The following is an 18,127-nucleotide window of genomic DNA, read 5'->3' on the forward strand; positions in this document are numbered from 1 at the left end:
ATGAGTGAATGAGTGAGCGTGTGAGTGAGTGAGTGAGTGGGTGGGTGGATGGGTGAGTGAGTGAGTGGGAATGAGTGTGCGAGTGAGTGGGAATGAGTGTGCGAGTGAGTGTGTTAGTGTGTGTGTGAGTGAGTGAGTGAGTGAGTGAGTGAGAGATTACAATAACAAAATGAACCCATGAGTTTAACAACAACAAATTCAGAATTTAACCAAAAATAAACATCAAAGCTGTGGTATGTGCTATCCTGTTTGTGGGATCATGCATATGAAAGATCCATTGCTACTAATTGAAAAACGCAGCTCTAAGACTATATATGTCAAAATTACCAAATGTTTGACATCCAATAGCTGATGATTAATAAATCAGTATGCTCTAGTAGTTTTGTTAGATAAAACAAAACGTTTTTGTTATTATTTGTACAAAATTGCCACTGCAAGATGTTCCAAATTTCAAGACTGCAACTTTCTACTTTAAACCTAACACCTTGTACATTGCCAGTTACAAAGAAGTAATTACATTTTCGCTGTACCAGTGTTTGAATTTTTTTTTTTTTAAATCCCATCAATCTAAACCACTGGCCTAAGTTCTTCACCATCTTGAAATAATAATAAAAAGTGAAGTTAATTGAAACTTTATGTATCCCATTTTCATCTGTGCATCACCATCTTATTCTCCTGGTCATCATACGCAGGGTAAACTCAATCTTGGTTTCAAACTTAATCCTAATAAAAGCCCAGCGGTAAAACACTGGTCAATTTGGGATCTATTACTGTCGGTGGGCCCATTGGGCTATTTCTCGTTCCAACCAGTGTACTACGACTGGTATATCAAAGGCTGTGGTATGTTATTTGTTTGAGGTCAGGCCAAGTTGAAAAGAAACTGGTGTGTAATTCTAAAAAAATGTGTCTGTGTGTGTATGTGTGCACGCGTGTGTGTATGTATGTGCGTGCGTGTTGTGTCTGTGTACAACCTGTACTGGGTTTTTTTGGTTAATGAAGGTCTACCATATATCTTAGCCTGTAAATTGATCATGGCTGCAAGTAGAGTCCCTAATTTAAAGCCCTGAAAACGGGTGTGTTTTTTGTTTTAATCTCACCTATACATGGCTTTCTCCCACACATCATCCACCCACTGTGGCAGCATGATCTGCTTGCCCAGCTCAGCTGCAACCTACAACAAACAACACACACTGATCACAACTCTGAATGTTGCAAAAACAATCACGTCATCTGAACGTTGTGCTAGGATCAGACTACCAACTGTCATGACTGATTTAGCCAATTCGCCTATCTCACGACTTCTACGACTGTCCAGTTGCTAGTCAGAGCGCTCTTACAACTGGATTATCGTCGTATACGACTTCTACGACTGTCCAGTTGCTAGTCGGAGCGCTCTTACAACTGGATTATCGTCGTATACGACTCCTACGACTGCAGGGCTTCTAGATTATGGTAGCCCCACTCCCATGACTAGTGATATTCAATGTTGGGCTAGTAAATAACTACTATTACCATGCCAGACAGGGCTTTTGGATTATGGTAGCCCCACTCCCATGGCTAGTGATATTCAATACTGGGCTAGTAAATAACTACTATTACAATGCCAGACAGGGCTTCTAGATTATGGTAGCCCCACTCCCATGGCTAGTGATATTCAATGTTGGGCTAGTAAATAACTACTATTACCATGCCAGACAGGGCTTCTGGATTATGGTAGCCCCACTCCCATGACTAGTGATATTCAATACTGGGCTAGTAAATAACTATTACCATGCCCGACGGCTAGTGAAAAAAAGAGAAAGAAAAAAGTCCAAATTTGTAATAAAATCTATTTTGTAAATATGAATATCCTAACCTCACCCCCAACTCCCAATGTTAGTGTTTTTTAATCTCCATCTCCATCTCCCTCTTTAGGTAAAATATGTGATTATAACTATTATTTAGCAAAATTATATTAACTTAATGTAAAGTAGGGCTAGTTATGTTTTAATAATGGCTAGTAAATTTCAACAAATCACTGACCTCATGGCTAGAGGATTTAACAAAAATTCTACAAGCCTCCGAGACCGATTAGTTGTTAATCTAAGTGCATGACTGTTGATAGTCTGAGCCTAGCGTTAGTCGCATAGGTAAAATTTCACATAACCCATCAGGTTACACAAAAACAAATTTCTCCAGAGTGACAAATCCCATCCCTGTCATCATAAACAACCAGGCCATATATTTTTTAATCTATGAAATCATAAAACGACCATAATCTATGACATCACTGTGGCATGTGCTGTAATGACATCACAGCCTACAATGGCTTTACGATTTCGTAGCGCTGAGATAGGTCTGAAAATCCCTAGCCAACAACCATGTATTTTTTAAGCTATCTTAGCGCTACAAAATAATAAAACAACCATAATCTATGATGTCACTGTGACATGTGCTGTAATGACGTCACAGCCTACAACAGCTTTACGATTTTGTAGCGCTGAAATAGGTCTGAAAATCCCTAGCCAACAACCATGTATTTTTTAAGCTATCTTAGCGCTATAAAATAATAAAACAACCATAATCTATGACGTCACTGTGACATGTGCTGTAATGACGTGACAGCCTACGATGGTTTTACGATTTCGTAGTGCTAAGATAGGTTTGAAAATCCCTAGCCAGGACAGTACATACCAGGTATTTCTTGCTGCCGACCTCTCCAACAACGAGGTGCGTCACTATTTCCGTGAAGACTCGACTAACCTCCCCACACATCAGCTCAACTTTCTTGTGAATCTCCTCCTATCATTGAAAATACAACCACAGATTTACAGGTTAAATTATAAAGTAAGCAAAGTACAGGCTGTCCAGCACACCCGTATGAAAAAGACTGAAATAGTATGTAGTCATACCAACATTATTCATTCTCAAACTAAGCTACCAGGGCTAGCTCTGGGTGATCAGAACATTTCACCAAATCATCTATTTAAACTTAAAAATTGCAAAAACCCAGGTGTTTTCTAATAAAATAACAATTACTACAAGAAATTTATACGCCAAATTAAAATAAATTTCGCCAATTGTTTTTAAAATTCGCAATTGGCGAACTTGGCGAGTGCTAGAGCTAGTTCTGCTAGCAAACAAATGTGTTAACAGTGAAAGACCCTACTTTTAAACACAACAACATATGTTTCACTATTTATTAAAGACGGTATTGATAATTTAAAGTTCTAAGAAAAACTTACATTTTATTATTTAGAAAATTCATTTTCATACACATTAAGTGGTTCTGGTCATGCATACTTTTGTAACACCCCAAAATGCATTTTTCTCTCAGAAATAATGTTTACCGAGACAAGGTTTTGTTAGTTTCAGATAGTATTTTCCCCTTTTCTCAGTTTAAACATCACAGACTTTAGCTTCACTTTGTTATAAGTAATAACACCGTATCCAAAATGTGTTGCAGGTTTGTAGATTACCTAAACTTAGTGCCCATTTTCACAGGCTGAAACTAAGGATATTCAGAAAACACTTAAACATTTTTGTATGTGGTGCCCAGTTTGTACCTGCATTTATTTTTTGTTCTATTCAAAATAACATGAATCTCATATTATTCAGTCATTTGACATTGTTGTACACTGTATTAACAACGCACTCAACACATTTTATTTAAGGTTATATGGCGTCAGACATATGATTAAGGACCACACAGATATTGAAGGAGGAAACCCGCTGTCGCCACTTCATAGGCTACTCTTTTTGATTGGCAGCAAGGGATCTTTTATATGTACCATCCCATAGACAGGACAGCACATACCATGGCCTTTGATGTACCAGTCGTGGTGCACTGGCTGGAGCGAGAAATAGCCCAATGGGCCCACTGACGGGGATCGATCCCAAACCGACCATGCATCAAGCGAGCACTGTACCACAGGGTTACGCCTCGCCCCTGTATTAATCAAGACATATTTATATGTACAGTAATGTTGATGCACCTAAATCAGATTAACAGGATTAATTTAAGTTTTCCATAATTCCTTGGTCCCCATCACCATCATTCATGCACACTAGAGTTGATATAAAAAAATATAATTCTTCCACATGACAAAAATATTCGGAAAAATAGTGGCTGAACACTATAAATAAAATTAAATGTACCAATAAAATATATCCTGTTACCATTAGGCTGTGGATTTTGCTCCAATGAATGAACACATTAATCATACAGTAATGATAAGTCATTAATTTTGTCAAAAGGTCAACAACAACAAAATTAAATCTGCAAAAACATTTGCAAAAACATACCCAAATAATATTGGCATTTTACCCATTTTACCCTCTGGCAGAAAACCAAAATTCAGAAATTATATTGTCCTACAGATGACGTCGTGTTTCATGTACGACGTCACAGTCAATATACTTGTGTATATTAGACTGCAGTGCTCAGCTGCTTGTAAATAGGCCTAGTTTGTGTATTTATTGTTTTATTAAATGATTGATGTAATAAAACAATTATGGCACTGTGATAAGATAGAAATGATGTTTTATGAAGTGCAAAAAATAAATATAGACCTTGGTATAGGTCAATTATTTTTTGTTGTCATAATTGCTTAATACATGCCAAATATAACAGTAGTACTCACTCGCGTATCTTTGTCCAAGTTCGAGCAGCTCACCACGATATCCTTCATTGCCAGGTTGTAAATTGGAACACGTCTCCGGGGGATTTCCTAAATAAGTGAACAGAAATAATTCAAACTTACAACAAAGAAAAACTGGGTGGAATTTACAAATCCTGTTTTTGCTGTACACATGTGTAACTGCATATATTTACAATGCTTAAATACCTGTGTTTATGAAAAAACACACTTGGTAAATTCAGCCCATAATGTTGTGTTTTGTTTGGGGGGTTTTCAATCAACAACTCGAAAAAAGTTTGTTTTCTTTTAACTACACCACTAAGAGTAAATTGATTTATTAATCATCAGTAATTGGATGTCAAACATTTGGGGCTAAATTTCTGATGTCAGTTTTTCTTAAACACAGGTGTTTAAGCACAGTAAATATATGTACTTACACGCATGTAAGTCAAAAACAAACTTCCTAAATTCGGCTCTTGCTATTTTGTTAACATATGGTCTTAGAGAGGAAACCTGCTATATTTTTCCATTAGTAGCAAGGGATCTTTTATATGCCCCATCCCACAGACAGGATAGCACGGCCTTTGATATACCAGTCGTGGTGCACTGGCTGGAATGAAAAATAGCCCAATGGGCCCACCGACGGGATTCGATCCTGAACTGACAGCCAGGTTTGAAAAAAATGATGATTTAAAAATAAAAAATAAATAAATAATGGATTTTTAAAATTTGGAGCTTCTGAATTGAATACTTGCTCCCTATTAAATACACGATTTGGAAGCTTCACTGCATTCTGAAAGGAAATACCTCGAACATCTAGAAATGAGGCAACAAAATAGTATTTTAATACTTTTATTGAACAAAAACAATGTGTTCTCAGTCGCAAACAGCATGTCCTTATGTGTTTACTTGCCAATGTCCAAAACAGTGTACCAAGTTTGACAGGTAAGCAAACTGCATAACATGTCACAAGTGTCTACATACATATCTGATAAAAAAAAAGTTTTATTTTTTATTTTTATTAATATCTGTTTCAGACAATTTCGTATTACAAACATTTGAAGTTAAAAACTCGTTTATCGATGGAACTATTTTTCGTCACTGGCAAGTGGTTTCGTTCGCGTCCGCATGGTACGACTCCGTTAATAAATTGTTAACAATTATTGTCTGGCGTTATTTTGATTATTTGGCTATATAAATTCGCTGTAGAAGCATCTCTCGGCTTTTTATGTACCCTCTGTGTGTTCTTTTACCCCGACTTATATTACTTATATTATCTACCGTAACAATTGATTTTAAATAACACTTCATTTTTTGTACTGCAAGTTAATTGATAAATCACATGTTTACAAAATAATCAATAAAAATAAATGCAATAATCATAAAAATCAAATGAAACATAATAAAAGTCAAAAAAATCGAAATGCATGATTTTTTTGCAGTGATTTAAATCATGATTTAAATTAAACAATTCTCCTGACAGTGCAGCAGGCAAGCGCTTTACCACTGGGCTATGTCCCGCCCTTTTTAACAACTAGAATTACAAATTAAATTCAGTTTCTTGTTTACAATATCAGTGTTTGTATATAGACTTCTGGTCATCCAAATACTCGTAGTAGCTTAACCTGGATTCTACTTCCTAATATCAGATCTTGCTTTTTAAGATGCGCGAGTGCGATCGCACTCGTAATTTCAATCTGACGAGTGTGAAAAACAGCGCATGTTACACTCAACAAACGGCACACGTAAAATATATGGGTATATTTACAAAAATCAACAGTTTTCATATCTCATTTAGCTGACAGGAAGGTCCTTTTATTAAAACAATAAAAATTAAAAACATGGCAGTGGTTTCTATGCGGTCGTTAAACTGGTTTAATAGAAAATGTTGAAGTCGTACCAGTCAAAATCCAATAGAAGCTACACTGCCTATTTTATTTATTTTAGTGAGTGATTTTTCACTCGCCTTAGCATACTGAGGTGTGCGATTTTCCACTCGCCTATAATTTTCAAACACCAAGGACTAATATACTGATGGAAAGAAATAAAGGATCGCACAGACAGCAGCAAGAAATAATGACTGCATCAAAAATCAATTCATATTGTCAGACGTTGACTGGGAACATATAGGCAGCACAGTCAACACTACAGACATTCAATCCCATATTAAAACTTGGTATGAAATACAGACATTATTACGCTAGTTGTGAATTAAATTTGGTTTACAATTCGATGTGTTCCCTTATTTCTTCCCATCAGTATATATGGTGGGGATGGGGGGGGGGGGGGGGGGTCCGTATATACAAACTTATCGAGGTAAAATCCAGTTTGAGCAACTACAATCATCAATGGACCTGAAATATACTGAGTATACAGACAATGATATTGTAAATAACATGTATTGTTTAGTTATTAGGCAGAAATATGGAACCATGGCAGCAAATTCACCTAAATGTATGTGGCTTTTTTATCTCCAAAATATAACAAGTCCTCTAAGTAAACCCCAACTTTCTTGGGCTTGTCAAAGTAAGTTAATAACTCGTAAATGTCACAGCAAGACTCAAAATTAATTTTATTGAGTATGAATTAATCGTTGCTACTCGGGTTTTAAACTTGAAGCAAAAGCTACAAATTGAGAAGCTGTATTCTAAGGTTGACAACAGTCAATTTTCGGACCCTTGTTTTGGCTTCATACGCAATAAATAAAACATATCCAACAGTAATTTTTTGAAATGATATATTAGACAAAATGTACTTTTTATTTCTTTCATGTTTTAAAACTTAAAATTAATATTTTGTCCAGAATTATGAAAAACACACCGACTTGTAAACAGCGTTGTCTGCTTGTTATAAAAATTTGACAGGGGTCAAGGTTAGTAGGCCAGTTTTTTTATTTGAATGTGGCGAAGTACTGTATTAGTATACTTAAGTTTGAATTTGAATGACGTCAGTATTCCAATGATGTCACTTTGTATCTTCTTACAATAACCATAAACTGGATACATTACGTTTCCGTTTTAAGAATGCTGGAAAAATTCCAACGCAAAAATGCTATTGAAACATTTTTGTTTGAACATTACTAATGCACTGGAGTGTGTTTGAAGAAAATCTTGTGATTAAAAAATTGTACCTTTTACGAAATATAGATTTCAAGGGAAATTACGGTAAGATATGCTATATTTATTGTGTACGAAGCCAAAACAAGGGTGCGAAAAGTGACTGTCGTCGACCTTAGAATACAGGTATTAATATAATTTTTATAGTGATACAATACTTTAAGATGGAAAGCGAAAGCTGCTCGTATAACTGATTATCAATAAGCATAATGTGTATTCTCAATTTGGAGCTTGTTTGCCATTTTGATCATCAAATTATTATTATTACATGTATGTATACTTCTAATAAACTAATCTATGGTGAGCAGTAAATATCCAGTAATATGACAGAAATAATAACTGCCAAAATGATGTTCACACTTTGTGCCGTTGATCAATGTGAGACTTCTAGCCTCTAAACCAATTTCCTATCGGTCTTAGACAAACAAGATAAACATTAAGCGACACAAAATTCTCTGAAATTCTGTCGATCCGCAGAAGATTCTCATCCCTGAGTATCAACTCAAAGACTTCAACGTTTGAGGCTACACAGTGCCAGCTCTGGATTAGCATAAAATGTCGCCTAATTATCAATCATACTTTAAAAACTACAGAAACCCATTTATTTACCAACAAAACATCATTTATTTTATGAAATTATTTTGCCAAATTAAAATAAAATTCACTAATTGTTTTTGAAATTTGCAACTGGCGAATCTGGCGAGAGTCAGAGCAAGCCCTGAGGCATGAGCTTGATTGCGATTCTGCACACCCCTCAACATTTTGAAGAATACAATCATTTACAATCATGGATTTTTCAAAAACGAAATGTCTCAACTTACCATTTTTGCAAGAAGGCAGGACAAAACACACTGTGGGCCGAATATCCTGAAATCATATGAAAGCAACAATGTGTGATATGTTTACTGAATTAATTAAAAATTAGTAAACAAAGCCAATTGCAAAATGCACATACAACTAGTTTTAATAACTTCCATATATTATATCTTTTATTAATGCTAAATACATGTCATACATAAGTACAGTGTTAATAACCTTGACTTATTAAAACATCATTTATTTATTTATTTAATTTCAGAACAAATCAAGCCATGGTGTCTGCTGTCCTGTATGTAGGAAAGAACACACACAAAAGATTCCTTTCTAATAATGGAAAATGTAGAGGGGGCATTTTCCCACAAACAGGACAGCACATACCACAATCTTTAATATACCAGTCAGGGGGCATTGGTTGGGACAGAAACAGATGGTTTGAACTAAAAATCCTCTCCGGGTAATAATAATAATATCCACGCCCTAATCTTGCCGGCGAAATGAGAATTTTTTCCGCTGAAAGTCAGCTTGTCGTTGAGTTATTAGCAGTAGTGAGAAATCAAAGTTGCTGTAATATTCTGGACCTAATCCAATTTTAAAAATGAAATCACACAACAAAGGTCAATACTTTCTAGAAATGGCTTGTTTACATTGAAACCAAAGAAAAGATGTCCAGACCTCGATAGCGAAGAGAAAATGAAGGAAGTTATAGTCATGTTACCGGAACTAGAGAGGAGTATGCAGTAGAAGAATTTAGGCCATCCCATTGGTTGTTGGGATGTTCGGACCAGAATAGCCGTTTGGGGGGGGGGGGGGGGGGGGGGGGGGGGGGGGGGGGCAGCAGAAGGGTGCACTTGTTCTGAGGACAGGTAATGTGAAAAGAAATTATGTTGCCAGTGAGCTTTGAATAGATTGTTCTGTTAAACATTCGCAGGATGTCAACTGAATTTTGTAAATCTCTAATGAAAGAAATGTGAAAAACTTTGTCTTTATCAAAAAACTTTCATTTGCCACATGATGTTGATCATTTACCAAATATTCTTAATATTTGTGTCAAAATATATATTGTTAAAGTTTAAAAGTTCAAGTTTTGTTTTGTTTAACGACACCACTAGAGTACATTGATGTATTAATCATAGGCTCTTGGTTGTCAAATTGTTAAACAATAATATATTGTTGTATAGGCCGGTGAACTAAAGTACTGTCGGAAATAGAATAAAAATGATTATCGTCGATTATTTCTTACATATTAAACAGATAAGTAAATACTATGTAAATATCTATTTAATGATAGTCTACCTAATTTAGTATTTACTTGTTTGGCCTCTCATTGATGTACAAGGTGGTGTTTACTCTTGGAATTAAAAGAAATATGTTGGTAAACAGGTGATTTGTGCACTTTATTGGAACAGACTATAACAAATGTTGGTCAACGTGTCGATTTCATTCCTGTTACAATATGTGAGGGACTGTTTTTGATGATAATTTACCCCTATTCCTCTCTAAAACAAATATTTAAAGACATTTATAAGTAAAGAGTTGCATAATGTCAGCTACTGCAAATCATGTTCTTATAAAATTTTGCTTTAACATTTGAAAAACTACACCTTTAACTATATGCCCTTCAATGATTATAGGAAATAATTTTATCTGCTACTAGAAAATACATGTTTATTGGAGAATCTTTACCACAAACAGATGCTCACATAGAACTATGGTTGCAAGATTGTGTAAGTTTATAATATTCACTAAATATGCTGGTCATAATTAATAATTTATGCTGCAATTCAAAATACTCAGTTAACTTTCAGTTTTAAATTAAAAGTTTGTTTAAGGGTAAATGTAATTGACACATATAGCATCAAAATGTGTTATAGTCTGTTCCAATAAAGGTCACAAATCGCCTGTTTACTGACATCTTTATTTTAATTTCAAGAGTAAACACCACCTTGTACATAAATGAGAGCCAAAACAAGTAAAGGCTAAATTAGGTAGAGTATCATTAAATAGGTATTTACAAAATATGTACTTGTCAGTTTAATATGAAAGAAATAATTGACGAAAATCATTTTTATTCTATTTCTGACACTACTTTAGTAGAAATTCTGGCTTACTAGTAAATTTTAGTTGATTATGGTTTGGAGGGAAAGTGAATTATTTTTCATATCTGCACCCCTGCTAAGTAAGAATAATATTGTATATCCTATTGTACTGTATCTTGTTGTCGGATGAATTCTTAAAACCATCTGGTTTTCTCTCCGAGTAATAATAATAATATCATACCTGCATCCTAGTGCCGACAGGTGTTGAAATGCTCGTCCCTCGAAAGGATCCATCAAGTACACACAATCTTTCTCTTTCTGCTCAACCTCCAAACACTCTTCCACCGACCCACACACCGGGGAAAACCCATGATCCTTAAGACTCTGTAACAGAAAAAAAAATCAACAGTGTTTAAGCCGTCATCTGTGAAATTATCAAATGTGATTTAAATTTAAATTTGCCAAAAAACGATGTGTTGTTTATATGTATTCAGATGTGCTCTAGTGGTGTCGTTAAATAAAACTTTATGTGTTTAGCTATTTTTTTAAATAAATCTGTTTAGCTGCAGGTTACTTGAAGTTGGCTACAAATTTTCTGATCAAATTCACCAAATTACTATTAATTTTCAGCATCTAGCTTACACCCAACATCAGTGCAATAAAAAACTTTAAAAAGTCACTGATGAGTCAACCAACAGAGATCAAATATAGGTCCTTTCGAACTTAAGAATTTGACACCTACAGCAATTCTGAAAGGTTTTTGCCAGAGGCAAAATGTTCACAAATGACGATTTTGAGGCTGCCATCAGCAATTTTAATTCAGTAACTTTTGCCATGAAAAAGTACAAAACTAAAAACATTTCCCCTTAACCCATGGCAATAATTTTTAGCCAAAGGCCAAAGACTGCCATCTGATCACAGCTATGACAGTAGTTAAAAATTATTTTGTTTAACGACACCACTAGAGCATCGATTCATTAATCATCGGATACTGGATGTCAAACATTTAGTAATTCTGACAGTCTTAGAGAGGAAATCTGCTACATTTTTCCATTAGTAGCAAGGGATCTTTTATATGCACCATCCCACAAACAGGATAGCACATACCACAGCCTTTGATATACCAGTCACAGTGCCACCAGTAACATCATTAACTTCAAGCATGTAAGGCAAACCAGAGGTACCTCCGGGTCAGCAGAAAATTTCGCAAAATTATCTTTCAACTTCAAAAATCTATTTTTTAACAAAATATTAATAATTACATTAAAATATTTCCCCAAAATAAAATAAAATTTGCCAATTATTTACAAAATTCGCAATTACCAAATTTGGCAAGTGCCAAAGCTAGCCCTGCAAGCGCTATATCGACCAAGCTAAATTCCACACACATGGTGACACCACTGAGCTAGAGAAGAAACCCATTATAATCCACACAGACGATACCAGCAAGGGATATTTTGTGTGTTTGCCCCTTCCAACCAATGTAACACGTACCTTGAAGGCTTCGAACAAACTTCCATCAATTTGCTCTTTGTTCTCCGGTCTGACACACTTCACTTTGAAACTTGCATCGCTCATTGTAACATGGAGACGCTATCAACCACACCCGCCTCACCCCACTAGCTTGTTCTGGAGGCACTAAAATACATCAAGCAAAACAGAATGTTTTTTTTATGAAAAGTTCAAAACACAGGCCTCTGAAATTTACGAGAGCAACAGTTTTGTTCACACATCAATGGCGTAGGTATGGTTTGCGTAACCCATTTTTGTTCGCGACTTGAATTTATGACATCATTTACATGATCATGATGAGTTATGTAAAAACAAAATGGGTTACCTGAATCTATTTTTGCGTAACCCATAAATGGTTTATGCAAACTTTAAATTCTCAGTGACCTGATTAAGCACCATGTAAGGTCACAAACTGCATTCGACTAATGACAAAAACGTGAATATTCTACTTACAGAAAGAATATTCTTATGAAATAAAATATAACACAAATTATTTATTATTATATATATATATATATCAGTTAACTTTTTTTTAAAATCAACAACGTTGACATGAAACATAAGTGTAACACCATCAAGTAAATAGAAAACTCTTGTTAGTTTCTAACTGCATTCAGATATGTGTGTTTGGAAAAATAACCTTTTGGCGTATGCAATTTTTAAAGCTCCTAAATGAATTTTTTTCTCTTTGAAAATGTGCACATTAGACGAACAGTGATTAATTTCTTTTAAAAGGAAAAATTCAGTGTCAAGAGAAGCTAGTTTAGTTCATTTTTCCCTCATGATTGTTTAAACCAGTGAATAGTTTGTAAAATAGTTTGTAAAATACCAATTTTCTAATGAACTGATTCTTAATTAAAACAATTTATACACTCAAAATTATTTACAAATGTTTTGAATGGTCTGTTTACTATTCACTACAGTAGAGGCACAAAAATGCTGCATACCTTTTGAAAATAGAATATAATAATTGATTTTTTTTATAACGGGGGTGGGGTGTGTAAAAATTAAAAAAATTAAATGTGGCCTTGTTGATCTGGCATGCGCAAGGTCATGTGAAACACATGGAAAATTAATTAACCTTCCTTCACTTTAACTCAATTTCTAAAAGTTAAGTAGATCTGATATCCGTCGTTTTAAGGAATAAACATAAACGACTTTTAAAAATTAATGGTTTTACAGGTTTGTAAAGTTTTGTATTTAAATGCTTACTCAGGGCTAGCTCTGACACTCGCCAAATTCACCAATTGTGAATTTTAGGAATAACTGGCAAATATTATTTAATTTGTCAAAAACTATTTGCGTAATAATTAATATTTTGTTGGAAAATAGCTATAGGTTTAGCATTTTTAAAGATAATTTGGCAAACTTTTCTGATCACTCAAAGCTATCCTTGCTTATTCGTCTGGACTTTATTGTTAATGGAAATCTTCCCAAACTGCGAAGAAAGACCTCACAAATGAACGACAAGCAGACGACAACAAATTAGATGTTTGATTGTGCAAACTATATATAAGAGAAAACAAGACTAAAAAAATTTGAAGCTTGTAGAAGAAAGCTTTTTTCTTTTTTTTCAAGCTGCCTATAAAATTTGTTAGCACAAGAAAACCATTTTCTTATACTCATGAAAACTGACTGACTGCTTGTTAAGCTGTTAACCTTCTGACTACTGCAGACAAGATATCTTGCCCGATGCCACACCAGTCGACATACTGTACACTACAGGGATGTGAGTGACCAAATGTCAGAAACTCTGAAAATTGTTCAGGGGGATCAGGGGGTTGCCCCCCCCCCCCCCCCCCCCCCGAATGAGGAGCTATTTTTCCTATTTATATCACAAAAATGGTCATGTAATGGTACTTGACAACAAATTTATGAAGTGTGTTAAATCACTGTGTTAAGACCCCGGTTGGCGTATTTGATTTCCTTCTGACAAATTTGGCAATAGGCTTTTCCACTTGTCGACAGTTTCTCAAAAACGCTTTCTCTAACTGAACACTGTCCGCCTGTTTCTCTAGCCATTCCCATCGCCAGGTTTTTTTTATGTTTACGTCAAGTTTTAATTTATCTGATTTCTTCACGATATCTTTGCGCCGTGTTGCTATTGCCGCTTCACAAAATGCGGGCTAATTGTCTAACGCTATACACGGTTGGCGAAAACGAACCAATGAAATGTCGCCTAACAACAGAAAACCTCGGCAAACCTCGTTACTGTTCGGTGCGGGAAGGGAGATAAGTCGAATGACTTCCGTGTTGATTAAAAGACGGAAATACCGGTAAAAAGCTTAAAAGTCAGACAAAACCGTTAAATTTATATTTTTATTTATTCGCTGAAAAAATATAAAAATGCAGAATTTGGGTCATGAAAACGCGGAATTCTGTGAAAACTCGGAAATCTCACATCACTGACACTATATACAGTGCATTCCCCAATTCATATTTCCCGCTTTTTTGCACACGACATTCACCAGAAACCATTTATTAACAGAAAACTGAAGACAACTCCGCTTCCTGTGTCTTTAGATTTTTAGTTTTCAGTCGCGGTCATTTTTAGGGATCGATAGCTAATTGTGACAGCTATTTTCGAAAATAAATTTGATCGTTTTATCAACAATGAAAATCGCCAAATATTGGAATATGAACCGTAGTTCGTTTGGTGCTGGTTGACAATCAGTGTTGACCAAAAATGTTTTCATAATTAATTTACATAAATTTGCTTCGATGACAATGTTATGTTGTTGTTCACTCAATTTTATGATGGATATGGTCTTCCATATATTCTGCGTCTGTGACGTTCACATGGGACGGATTTCGATGGTGTTAAAAAAATAACAAATATTTATATCAGGGCTGCAGAAAGTACTTGAACGCTCGCCAAATTCTTACAGACGACTAAAAAAATGCAACTACCAGCCCAACGGTCTATCTATCTTTTTGACCTTGTTTGACATGTGATGTTGATCACTTAACAATGTTTTATCAATATATCTATATATTCCATTTGAAGTAAAGACACTGTATATTATAATATTGTTAATATGTATAGTTCTATAGACTGGCAGACTAGTAGAAATTCTGGAGGGCTACTAAATTTTAGTTGGTTCTGGTCCGGCGGGCAAGATAAACATTTTCTATTTCTGCACCACTGCACTTCCTGATGGAAATGCCTGAAACCTTAGTGGTATAGAGGCATGTAAAAAATACTCTAAGCCTGATTATACACATATAATTTTTGTTGTTCATTCGATCTCGACGACTGACAAAGAAGCCTGCGACTGCCGGTTGGCCCAGTTAAGCATCTGAGGCATTAAAATCCTATAAATTATAATTTAGGTGTTCACGTTGTGTTTATCGGTCAGAATCTCGAACCATGACCAATTGTTAGCGCACTTATTTCCCGCGCCAGTTTATTTGGATTCACGATGTCGGACTCAGACCAGACAAAATCTCGCTCCTTGTGAAAGTTCTAACTCGAGAGCTCTGGAATTTAACAATAACATGTCCTGGATAATGAGTCATTGTTGTTAAAATCATACCTTAGCTTTAAAAGCAGCTATTTTGAATAACATTATTTAAAAGGTACTGCATATAGCTAGATCTACCGTAATATTCATAAAATAAAATATATAAAAATATATCTGGGCTCTTGCCTGGCCTTTAAATTTACCCTTCGGCTTCGGTACCTTGCTGCTGTTTTGAGAAATAAGAACCACACCAGGCTGTATTTGGGACAATCTTAGACGTAACTTTGTAATTAAAAAACAAACAGCTAATCATCGCACCTTGATATCAAACAACGACTACGACACAAACAAATGTGATCATGCGATTTTGATGACTGTCAAAAAAGACAGAAGTTATTCCACTACCATTCTTTGAATAAGGACCGCCACTTGCAGCAGAACAGGAAACGAGAGTTTACGAGAAGTAGGAATTTATAAAATATAGGATTGTTTGTGCCGAAAATTAAACGAATCCACTCACGATTTTTTTCTTCTCTCTCAATTATTTATAGGTTAAAAACAAAAATGTTAGAAAGTTTATAAAATGTAAAACCTCTTGTAAGAAAAACACTGCATTACTAATAAACGATTAAACGCAAATACAGTATAACATGAAATTAAAAAGTCTGGGCTAGAACATTTAACTTTAGACTACTTTCTGCTATATTAATGATCTTGTATCATTCAATAATAGCAGGATTACAGATTACGTTCCATTTATTTACCCACAAGAGTTCGAAATAAAAAAAACAGCTGAAGGTGTTAACTCAGTTTCCTACCTCGATCTATACATAGAAATTCAAAGCGACACTGGGTTCCAAACTATGCTGTATGACAAAAGGGATGAATTCAATTTTCCAATATGTCTCCGAACACACACCCCCCCCCCCCCCACAAGCAACTTGCTCGCTCCGCGCCCACGTGTGAGGCACTTCATGTCTCACCATAAGCTTAAACGACATAAGCTTAAACGACCTACCCCCAACCCAATGCATTACTGTTTTAGCAGGGTTATGATGTTTAGGGGCTCCTGGGGCGTTTCTCAATTATCACACGTGTGAGTGTTGTGTCACGGTGAAATGATTAGCATATTGTGTAAACTAGACACCTAGAGATTAACTAATTAAGTGATCAGTTCTGGGTTGTTATTATTTGTTGTTGTTAATTAACTACTGCGGCAGTACATTTGTCAGCGTAGGTTAATACAGATTCCAAAGTGTATTGTGTTTTTGTTGTGTTTTCTAGTGAACTAAACGTGCTATAATAATATATACTTTATATAAGATCTTATTTCTGATCATACCTAGACGAGCCAGCGGGTATAACTGCCTGTTACAGAGAGATCTAATAGATATACAGTTAGGAGAGATATTTGGAAAATCGTGTTGCATTCAGTTACGGGTATTATAGGATCCCCGTGACAGTGACAGACGACAGCTGTGGTGGTTGTACTCATGGCAGGTACCACCGCTGCTGAAGGATATGCTCACCTTTCGCGAACACCTGGTATCATCACTGTTATGACCGTGAATCATGAGTGTATGCAATCACAGCTGTACGTATCATAATTAGCTATGTCCGGTGCTAATTTTTATTTAATAGGCTAAACTAGTCTGGGAGTGGAAGTCCTCTTTTTGGCGGAGCAGGATGGATCCAATCTCCAGTAAAGGATCTTCTTGGAAGTGGATCGAACCTGTCTTCCTGTAGACGAGACACTGGGTAGAGCTTCATGCAATTAACCACATGGCTATGTTCTACGGTTTTGTCGATCAGTCTAATTAGACTAATAGTCTAATATGTTAAACGTTTTTCCGCCTCTATTTCTTTTGTCTACCCAAGTTCAATTCAGAAGAAAAAACACTGTCTATTTCCTAAGTCCTATGCTGTGACAACTTCGCAAGCCAAGGTACCATACCGTATAACTACTTATACAGAATGGTTCCTTGGCTTCCGAAGGTGATGCTGAGCACACTTTGATAAGGAAGGAAATGTTTTAGTTTACGACGCACTCAACACATTTTATTTACGGTTATATGGCGTCAAACATATGGCTAAGGACCACACAGATATTGAGATGGGGAAACCGCTGTCGTCAGTTCATGGGCTACTCTTTTCGATTAGCAGCAAGGGTTCTTTTATATGCACCATACCACAGACACAGACAAGATAGTACATACCACGGCCTTTGTCACACCAGTTGTGCAGCATTGGCTGGAACGAGAAATAGGCCAATGGGCCAACCGACGGGAATCGACCCTAGATCGATCGCGCATCAGGCACTTTGCATTAGAAGAAGTTTGCTCACTGAGCGCTGACCTAATTAAATTCAATGGTTAAGTAACGTTTTAACACTGGCTTTTTCAGTCAACACCATTTTTATTTTAATAAAACGGCGATCACGAGCCAGTTCGCTCAGAATATGGAACTTTAACAATTTTTCTACCCGAAAATAGTTTTGTTCTATTTTTTCTGATTGATTTTTCCACCGTCATTTTTCATGTTTTTAAATCGTTTAAATTTCA

The 18,127-nt window shown here is 35.6% G+C and overlaps 1 protein-coding gene across 1 annotated transcript in view; it reads right to left on the reverse strand.

Annotated features, from left to right (window-relative positions):
* LOC121385660 (DNA topoisomerase 2-binding protein 1-A-like) overlaps positions 1–15,993 on the reverse strand; it is an 80,451-nt gene extending 64,458 nt beyond the window's left edge. Inside the window, exons 1-7 of the mRNA XM_041516420.1 lie at positions 15,885–15,993; positions 12,085–12,228; positions 10,832–10,974; positions 8,557–8,602; positions 4,623–4,709; positions 2,674–2,781; positions 1,098–1,171 (exon numbers count right to left, since the gene is read on the reverse strand). Coding sequence (XP_041372354.1) covers positions 1,098–1,171; positions 2,674–2,781; positions 4,623–4,709; positions 8,557–8,602; positions 10,832–10,974; positions 12,085–12,168 — 542 coding nt within the window. The 5' untranslated portion in view covers positions 12,169–12,228; positions 15,885–15,993. The remainder of the gene's footprint in view (positions 1–1,097; positions 1,172–2,673; positions 2,782–4,622; positions 4,710–8,556; positions 8,603–10,831; positions 10,975–12,084; positions 12,229–15,884) is intronic.
* Positions 15,994–18,127: the final 2,134 nt, after the last annotated feature.

This window comes from Gigantopelta aegis, chromosome 11 (assembly GCF_016097555.1).
Source record: "Gigantopelta aegis isolate Gae_Host chromosome 11, Gae_host_genome, whole genome shotgun sequence".
In the NCBI taxonomy this organism is placed as follows: Eukaryota; Metazoa; Mollusca; class Gastropoda; order Neomphalida; family Peltospiridae; genus Gigantopelta; species Gigantopelta aegis.